At 45.6% G+C, this 10,142-nt stretch overlaps 1 protein-coding gene across 1 annotated transcript; it reads right to left on the bottom strand.

Annotated features, from left to right (window-relative positions):
• LOC114353277 (pancreatic lipase-related protein 2-like) lies at positions 1 to 8,059 on the bottom strand. The gene is made up of 8 exons (XM_028305195.1): positions 7,957 to 8,059; positions 7,237 to 7,786; positions 5,967 to 6,115; positions 5,072 to 5,170; positions 3,793 to 3,939; positions 2,290 to 2,488; positions 1,604 to 1,741; positions 1 to 122 (listed from the first exon to the last, which is right to left on the bottom strand). The coding sequence occupies exons 1-8, from the start codon at positions 8,003 to 8,005 to the stop codon at positions 65 to 67; spliced, it is 1,389 nt and encodes a 462-aa protein (XP_028160996.1). The 5' UTR covers positions 8,006 to 8,059; the 3' UTR covers positions 1 to 64.
• Between the last annotated feature and the right edge of the window lie 2,083 nt (positions 8,060 to 10,142).

The raw sequence follows: 10,142 nt of genomic DNA, 5'->3' as shown, positions 1-10,142 counted from the left end.
TCAGAACAAAGCATTTCTTTATTCCTTAGTTAAAAGTAAAATAAATAACGAACTAAACGAAGTTTTAGCCCTGGGAGAAGGGGGGAGCGGCGTTGGTGCTAACCCAGAAGACTCCCGAAGACCTGTAAAGAAGAGAAGAGAACATTAGCAAAAGATATTAATAAATGTTGATGTACCCAATAAATAAATAAATTATGTCATCCGCTTTGCAATGGAGGGAAGTCGAACCTTAATTTCGAACTCCTCCAATGTTCTTCTGATTAATTTCGTTGCGGTTCCAATGACAGTTTAACTTTCCCCCGGGACAAACTTGACCTTCATTGGTTGGGTTTTTATGGCGGTCAAGCTGTAATAGATCCTGGCTACACAGGAGTTGCAGCGGTGGGAACGATAGGAATAGTCAACTTTTAGCGAAAGATCTCCAATTCATTTGCATTTCATCCCTAGTCCACACTCCACCACGCTCCAATATCATTCCATTTCCAGCTGATGTGCAATTCGGTATCGCGGTAAAGTTCACACGCAAACAAAGACAAAACACCTTATTTTTTCAGTAAAACACAACAAATGATCGTAAAACCTTTGACTTGCGTTTGAGAAAAGTAGTTTTCTGCCAGCTTTTACACAAAGACGCAGTTGCGATCCGTTGACATTACATAATCGTTTGAACTAGCTGTCAAAACGACGCGCGATACGGATTTGTCAAAATAGCTGAAGTTCGTTCGTCGTCCAGTCGCATTGCAGTTGAAAATCTTTAGCACAATCGGGGCCCTGTAGCCTTATTCACGTAACAAAACTTCAACGACAACAAAAAACTGAGTTGCGATCCTATCGAGTAATCGTTCTATCGAAATGACCCTGGTGAATACGGATTTAGAACTGTTTTTTAATGGGACAACTTCTGAACGTCAGCAAGATCTTGACTGTCAAAATACGTGAATTAAGCCACAGGTTTTTTTTATACACAACGAGGAAGCTGTTGGCCTGTATCTCACCTGATGGTAAGTGATGATCAGGCCGAAGGTGGAAGCGAGCTTCACCGGAATCCTCAACCACGGAGGAACTGGCTATCTTACCTCTAACTGCCGGAACACAACAATGCTGCTAACATTGTTGTTATGGCGACAGACTTAGGTAAGATGGTGGTAGCTAGCCAGGCGGACTTGGAACAAGCCCTACCACCAACCAAACCGAACAGAAAAAAAAATCTGCCCCCACTGGGAATCGAACCCGGGACCTCTGCGTCTGAAGCAGGTGGTCTTACCACTAGACCACAGAGGCGGTTAGGTTAGCATAGGCCACCACCACCGTCGGACGGGAACAGCTGTGTGCTCCTAGCTGCTCCCGTCGCCCCCCGTCCTGGGGGGCTTGTAGGGCCCGCCGTGTAGGCGGGCAATCGCCGGGAGGGACTGTGGTAGTGAAGGCTTTGTCCGGAATCCCACAGTTCCTTCACGCTTAAGGCGAATGATGGAGCACCGGGGTCTTTTAGTGGGTATGCCTTGTCCTTCTGACTTGGTGAGCCCCACATAACCTACCCTGTCCCCGTAGGGTAGGTATGGAATTCGATGCATTTTTCCCCGAAAAAAAAGGTATGATTTCTTACCCAGTCTTAGGAGTAAGTCCTCCAAGATTCAGGCTGCCAGCTCCACTGCAGGTGCTGTTAATAGCTTCTTGGTGGGAGGAACACTCAACCCCGGTGAAGCCACCGGTCTGGATAGACTCAGCGAAGTAGTAGACGGCCCTGGAAAGAACACACAAAAGAAAGAATTTTACTGTCTTAAAGCTGTAGAGCTGCTGCAAAATAAAAGTCGATGACACTACTTTGGAATCATGTAAAAGGTATCAACCAATGCTTGTGACACTACTGTAGCGCCATACAAAACATAAATCAACTAAGGCTAATGACAGTGTCAGTCGAAAGTTAAGGCAAGTGAGAATCCTACTGTTATGCAGAGGATCTTTTCCAAAGGTATATATTATTGTTAAGTTCATGGTATAACTCTTATGTCATGCAAAAGGTATCAACTAAGGCTAATGACATCATCATTATGCCATGTAAAAGGTATAAACCAAAGTTAGCGAGACTAAGGCTCAGTTGCATCATCTTGCTTGACAAACGTCAAAAAACTCCATACAAAAAGCACCGGTAAAGTTACTGTTAAAGATGGTGCAACCCTGGCACCCAGCCTAACTCGTCAACTAAGGTTAACGGGTCTACGACACTACCGTGGCGTCACTCAAACTATATCGACCGAAATTGATGACTCTACTCTATTGCCATATCCTCACCTTAAGCGGTTGCATGAACTGTCGCCGCCACATCCAGGCATGTTGGTACCTCCATTGGGGTAGAAGTCAACATCTCCCAAGGGTGGGAGGTAGCCACCGCCATCCACATCGGTATGGATTACCTCGGTGTACTGTGACTGGAGGGCGTACATAGGTGGCAGCAGGTTGGTGATGTTGGAACCTTCCGCGGGGTCCAGGGCTGGAAAGAAGTGGGTTGATTAAAACAATTGTAGATTCGTGATTATGCAGAGAGGACGAAGAGGTGTCGTGAAATGTTATTTATTTTACCAATGGTCCGTGACCCTCACTCGGCATGGAGCACACTGAAAACCAGCGCCGTGGCCTTCGTCACCGTGGGCCACGGCATATGCTGAGTGGGGTCCCGTTGCAGTGGGCATCTTGTTGGTGAATGGGTGGCACTGCTCAGTTTACTCTTGTTTTTATATTTGTCATGTCTATGTAATTGCCTGTATTTGTGTGATGTCCATTGTAATAAATGTATACATCTTTCTTTCTTTCTTTCTTTCGTTCAAATGTAAAAATATACTAAATATAATAACTCAAAGTTGACTGACTGACATAGTGATCTATCAATGCACAGCCCAAACCACTGGACGGATAGGGCTGAAAGGCATGTAGGTAGATGTTATGACTTATTAATATGACGTAGGCATCCGCTAAGAAGGGATTTTACGAAACTCCACCCATAAACCGGGATCCACCCGTACGAAGCCAGGGGCGGCCGCTAAAGCTGTGTTTATGTCGCGGCAGCTTTTGTATGAGTTTTACTTGGTTATTTGTAATTGGAAACCACCAAGCTTTGGCCGCTCTATATCCTTTCTGTCCGGCATTTGAATATGGACCTGATACTATCTATACTTATAATAAATCTGTAGAGAGGTCAATTCTGTACATGAAATATATTTTCAAAATAACTATCAGGGGGTGATTAGTGATCGATACTGATGCCAAAAATGCAATCAGTAAAATTTTTGTCTGTCTGTCTGTCTGTATGTTCCTTATGGAAATAAAAACTGCTCGACGGATTTTAACGAAACTTGGTACAATTATTCTTCATACTCCTGGGCAGGTTATAGTATACTTAGAAACTCCAACGGGAACGGGAATTAGTGGGAAAAACCTTTTGTATGAAAAATCTAAACCGCTTAAGTTAGACGCCTGAAATTTAGCATGCAGGTACCTTAGTAAACTTAAAGCTTAGTTACAACAGGATATTGAAAATTCCCACGGGAACGGGAGTTAGCGGGAAAAAAAATTGTATGAAAAAATCTAAACCGCGTAAGATAGATGAAGGGGGTAAAACGGGATCCATGCGTACGAAGTCGCGGGCGGCCGCTAGTTAGTAATAATCTTAAAAAAACAATGTCAAACGAGAGTGCGTATCGTTTCATGCAAATTTTATTATTTTGTATTGTATGCAATCCCGTAAATCCCCGAATTTCCCGGGACCTGGTGATGACGATGAAGACCATAATATCTTACCGGTGACGTATCCAATTTCGGCGTTCAGGAGGCTGGAGATGTAGCCAGCGTTTAAGGCTCCAATTCCAAAGCCAACGATGTGGAAGTCTGCCAGGCTACCAGCAGTCTGGTCGACCAGAAATGTTATGAAGCGGGACACGAATGCGCCTGTAAATCAAAGTGTTTTCTAAAGCCTGGTCCGTGAGCAAGTAGAATCCCGTCCAATGACCCCAAGCTGCCCATCCTTGTCGCTCGCGCATAATTATATTGCTGTCGCGACTGTGCGACGCGCGCCCGCAGTGAGTGTGCGAGCGCGACAGCAACATAATTACGTGCGAGCGACCAGGCTTTGAACAAGTTTCTGAATGACAATTTGATGTACTTGAATTTGGCTACCCTTCATCATCATCAACAGCCCTTTACAGTCCACTGCTGGACTATGAGCCTCCTCCACTATCTACCCTTACGGCAACATGTGGTGAACTGGTGACTGACGCCCGTATTCGCAAATTATGCTTGCTTAAGCAACTTAAGTGAAGCAGAAAATCGATCGCACAATTAGGGTACTGGTAGGGCCCAAAAGCCCCATCTTAAGACATGTAAAGTGCCTCTTAAGTGCTACATTTTTTTGTTTTGACGTTTAAGTGCCATAAATATTGGTCTAAACTCTATACTGAATAAAATATTTTTGACTTTGATTTTGAATGACGATCGTGAATCAGCAAACACACACTGAAAACCAGCGCCGTGGCCTTCGTCACCGTGGGCCACGGCATATGCTGAGTGGGGTCCCGTTGCAGTGGGCATCTTGTTGGTTTATTTTTTCTTCTTCCATTATTATGTGCCACTCTCATGTCTATGTAATTGCCTGTATTTGTGTGTGATGTCCATTGTAATAAATGTATCTTTCTTTCTTTCAAACGTAGTAAGAGTGGACCTTCAATGGACTCAAGAAAAGGTATAAGTGGTGGTGACCTATTTCAGGCACCAGTCCCTGATTGTAAATATTTTTTGATTTTGAATCTAACACTAAACTAAAAATAATGTCTATTCTTCTCTGCTATGCTATAGAATAGATCCTTTCATCCACGAAGACGCGCCCCACCATTCTTCCGCTAATAAATGATCCATGAGTGCACACGCACACTACAATAATGCCGCTCGGATTGCTCGGTTCAAACTCCCCGCACCCCGCGCGACCGAAACCAAACATTGGTGGGGCGCGTCTTCGAGGATGAAACGATCTATACTCTCTCGTATTAGAGTCCAAGGATATTTATTTATTTATAGAGTTACTTACCAGACAGAACTGAGTAGAAGGTGGTGGTGAAAAACCCGGCGTTGGCACCAGCGCTCCAGTCGACGACGATCACGTTTACATCACCAGCGGCGAGGAAAGCTGGAGGAAGGAGAATCATTTACTAATTTTGAGCCTTTGAGCGAGAATTTACTAAACGTGACCTTCACTGGTTGAGTTTTTATTGGCGGTCAAGCTGTAGATCCTGGCTTCACAGGAGTTGCAGCGGTGGGAACGAGAGGTGGGAATAGTCCCTTAATTTTGAGCCTTTATGTACTTAACGTATAGAAAAATCCAGTGTATCTTAGCCAATGTTCACAATCATCTAGAGATTTCCACCAAACTCGGCCTTCACTGGTAGGATTTTAAATAGCGGTCAAGCTGTAGATCCTGGCTGCACAGGAGAGTTGAGAAATTAGATATTATCCCGTATTCTAGAATTTTATAGGCGTAGAAGACGACCCAGTGTCTTTCTCCTTTCAGAAGGTTACAAAACTTACCAGGTTGGGTACAAACGGGAGTTTTTATAGGCTTAGAAGAAGATTAATTTCAATCTTGTCCTTTTAAAATCATCATCATCATTTCAGCCACAGATTAGATTCAGATTTCCACAATGGCTGGTTGGTGGCGGCCTTTCCGCTACCTTTATGTGGTCATCGGTCCACCTTGTGGGTGGACGTCCTACGCTGCGCTTTCCGGTACCACTCCAGAACCTTGATGGGGATGGGGATTGGCCGTCAGTTCTGCGTACCTACTATATGCCCTGTCCGTCGGGCTATGTCAGCAACTTTAGTTCGTTTACGGATCTCCTCATTTCTGATTCGATCTCGTAAAGAACCCTTTAAATTCGATCTTCCGTAATACACATTAAAAACATCCTTCTAGGTGAGGAACATACCAGGCACCATCACAGAGTTGAATGTATCTGTGGCAGAACCCCGGTTGCCATGGATCAAGATCACGGTTCTGCTGTTAGCGTTGTAGTTTGAAGAGGCGAGGATGTTAGCATTGTCGATGAGAAGAGGCTGGCTCACGACCTGGTTATTCCTGGAAGAGAAGGTGGATTTACAAAGACTTAGATCGAATTATGAACATGTCTGAGACAACAACCCATATATGCCTAGCATAGGAAGTGCCAAATCCTCCATTTCATCATCATCATTTCAGCCATACGACGTCCACTGCTGAACGTAGGCCTCCCCCCAATGATATCCACAATGGCCGGTTGGCGGCCTGCATCCAGTGCCTTACTGCCTTCCTGCTACCTTTGTGAGGTTGTCGGTCCACCTTGTGGATGGACGTCCTAAGCTGCGTTTTGCCTTTGGTAAATAGAGAGTTGTCCTAAAGCAGGACATTTTATGACCTTAAGATGATGATGATGAAGTGGAGTGCACATAAACTGCAATTTATATTTACAGTAAGCCTAGACGCAGACCACCGACTTTTAGTTTGCCAATTGTTGGGTCGGGCTGTTAATCAGTACGGACATGTATGAAAATGCGCACATCGATTTGGTATCGGCCGATTCTTCATACAAATTAGAATGGGTCCCGACTAGTGATGTAAATTGACTGAATCTGACCGGTCACGATGGTCAAATACCAGAAATGACCGGTCAAAAACGGTCAAATTCACTCGATTTGACTCAATATTACTGTACTACCACCAAATAATTTACCCAATTTATATGCAATTTTAAATGAAGGAACGTTAATTTGTAATACATTTATTATTTATTATTATGAGAGAATAAGACGTCATCATAGTTGACGTGCGCAGCGAAGCGACATTGCCATTCGCCTAATAATGCAGTGAGCGGGGTGCGAGGCAATCGCATAGGGAAAGAAAGAGAGCACAATAAATCATTACAAAGCACTTTTTTATTTCAATTATGATGTTGTAGACTTTTATCAATCCGCAAAATCTAAGAAAAACTTAAAAAAGTACTCTACTATTACTGAAATTAAATTGATCGAAATTGACCGTTTTAGTACTCAATACTCAGTTGACAGTTTATGACTTGTTTTTGACCGTTTTTGACCAATTTGACCGTAAATGAAGGTCCGTCAAATTCAGCCGCTTTGGTCATTTTCAACACTAAAATAGTCTCAACTATCGGCCAACTAAAACTCGGTGGTCGCGGTGGCTAAAGGTGTTTCGAAACTAACCTGGTGAAAAGATGGAACTGGTTGTCCCTGGAGGGAATGTATTCGATGCTGTCGGCGTCCACACCTTGTGGGGGCCATGTGAAATCATTGGGGACTGTAGGGGGCCAGGTGAGGGAGTCGGGCCACCACGAGGGCTCGTCAGGCCACTGCATGGGCGGTGCCGGGGGCCAGGGGAAGAAAGAGGGCCACCAGGAAGGCTGATCGGGCCATTGGTCGGTCAATGCCGGTGGCCAGGGGAGCGAAGCAGGCCACCAGTCAGGCTGCTGGTCTGGCCACTGCTCAGGTATCGCCGGGGGCCAGGGAAGGATATCGGGCCAGCAGACGGGAGGGAGTGTCTCGGGTATCACTGGAGGCCAGGAGGCGCAGTCGGGCCACCATTCGGGCTGGTCAGACCACTCTTCAGGGACAGGGGGGTAGGGAATGGAGTTAGGCCACCACACGGGCTGGTCGGGCCACGGGTCGGGAATCGCCGGGGGCCACGGGAAGGCACTGGGCCACCATGAAGGCTGGTCGCCCCAGCCATCGTCGTCTGCGCGTTGTTGAGGAAGGGCTGTAATACACAAAATAAGGAAATTACAATAACGTAATATAAGGAGTTCTTTTAGATTGTCACATGCCCGTTTTCGCCATCAATCCTTTTACTCTTTCTCCAGCCTTTTAGTCCAGAGAGATGTATTTTGATTAGAGAGAGACTATTATTAAGATAGATACAATGCTTACCAGAGGCGGCTGCCAAACCGAATAGTAGAGCTACCTTGAAGCCAACCATATTGGATAGTGGTGGACCAATACTGATGGTACTGCTCTGCCTCACTGTTTTATACTAATTTTCCATCATATCACGGTTCGTAATCCCAAAATATCGAGATTAACCTAAATATGAACATTATCACAATTAAGATCGTCAAGATATGTTTATTTTGGCAGGTCTTAATAACCTACTGAACTAATTATGATAAACTAGCAGCTGCCCGCGACTTCGTACGCGTGTATCCCGTTTTACCCCCTTAGGGTTGAATTTTGTATAATCCTGTCTTATTTAGCACCTACGTTTTAAAAAGAACTCCCATGCAAAATTTGAGACTCCTAGAATTTGTAGTTTATCCAAGTGGCATTACAAAAATCCATCCTGTAACTATAATATAAAAACTAAAGGTGACTGACTGATGGGATTTTGCAAAATTCAACCCCTAAGGGGGTAAAACGAGATCCATACCAATAAGATAAAAGTTCTAAAAAATACTGCTCTCGGAGCCAGCATTTTGCCTTTAAATAATAAGAATAGGAAGAAGAAAGTCTTTATTCAGCACAATATGGTAGACAAAGCAAGAGTAAACATAAAAAAATATGCTGAATAGGAGCCCGCTCAGCAAAAATCTGGTTTTCAGAGGGAACCAATGCGTGATGAGGATGGCGCGCTCTTCTGGTCAAGAACTGTGGTCGAGACGATTTGATCAGACAGTGTCAGACAGGTTTAAAGGCACAATCTAATCTCACAGTGAGCTAGGTCAGTTCGCAGTCTACTGGCCATAAAGATGAGCTTGAGATATGTAAGTAAGCCGTAGCAGCGTCCCACCCATTCAGCAGTGGCGGCGTAACATCAGTGCCGTATTATCCATAAGGCACTTTAGGCCAGTGCCTAGGGGCCCACCATGGCCAGGGGCCCACTCAGTGCCGTATTATCCATGTGACGCGCCCCGCGACGCATCGACAGCCCTAGCACCGAGCGCGGAGGTTTTGACAACCCTACGGCTACGCGGCCGCACGCCGCACGGACCGAGCTAATATAAGAGACGGCGCGCGACCGCGGGCGCCTCCTAGCATTCGCTCGGGAGCCATCGCAACAGCCAGACGATCGCCCGCGCGTCTAACTTTCCCACGGCTAATTGCGCAAGAGTCCCTAGCGAATAGCTGCCCTCACTGTTCCCACTAACCTGGCTCGATAGGACTTTCTGCTCGCGCGGTTTCCGCGACACGAGCGAACCATCGCTGCCTGTATTCACATCCAAATCCCTACCGAGTGCATGCTTTACTCAATCCCGACCTGCGGTAGCAATCCCGCTGCCACCCTTCCTGTAATTCCTCCCCACTCGCCACGTAAGTCCCAAGCCTTTTACCTTCGGTGCACGAATCCCCACTTCGTTGACCTCGGTTACCGATTTGGGAGCGGACCGTCCTACCCCCCTAGTTTATAAATACCCAAACTAACACTCGCTAAACCTCGCACAGGGCGTCACCCCTCTCGCGGATACGTAAACTAGTATCTGGGGACGCGAACCGGACGCGTCGCTATGCCTCTTGTCATTAGTAGATTTGCAATTGTGGAATAACTTGCTCATTATTTAAATAATAGTCATTTAGAGTCAGTGAAACTAGAATAAGTAAACTATTGTGGAACCTGAATTATAAGTGCCATTGTGTTATTGATTGTGCGTTTCCTTGGTCGAATATCCCTGTAGGCATCCTGGATAGGTAGGTACACATCCCTCATCGCAGGTGTCAGACTGAGCTAGCTAAGACGCCCCGTTGCAATGGCGCCCAACTAAATAACCCACGGAACCTACAGGGACCACCAGATCGCTAGAGAAGCGAAAGACCACAAGGAACGCAAAACTTCGCATCAAATTGATAATCACACATGTCAGAACCGACATCTTGGATATACAAACTCAAGAAGACAGAACTTGAGAACGAGTGCAAAAGAAGAAACATAAAAACGGAGAACAGAAGCGTCACATCCATAAGGCACTTTAGGCCAGTGCCTCGGGGCCCACTATGGCCAGGGGCCCATAGCATGGTTTGGCATCCGAGGCAATTGGGATTCCCTGTCCTACGACTTTGTTCTATGGGGATTCCCTCGTTGGTTTGTTCCGTCATGTTTCAAAGCTTGTCCAACAAAACATTAT

This window comes from Ostrinia furnacalis, unplaced genomic scaffold (assembly GCF_004193835.3).
Source record: "Ostrinia furnacalis isolate ACB-3 unplaced genomic scaffold, ASM419383v2 OfSCF1638, whole genome shotgun sequence".
NCBI lineage: Eukaryota > Metazoa > Arthropoda > Insecta > Lepidoptera > Crambidae > Ostrinia > Ostrinia furnacalis.
The sequence above is the reverse complement of the archived record's forward strand: the minus strand, read 5'-3'. Positions and strand labels throughout refer to the sequence as shown.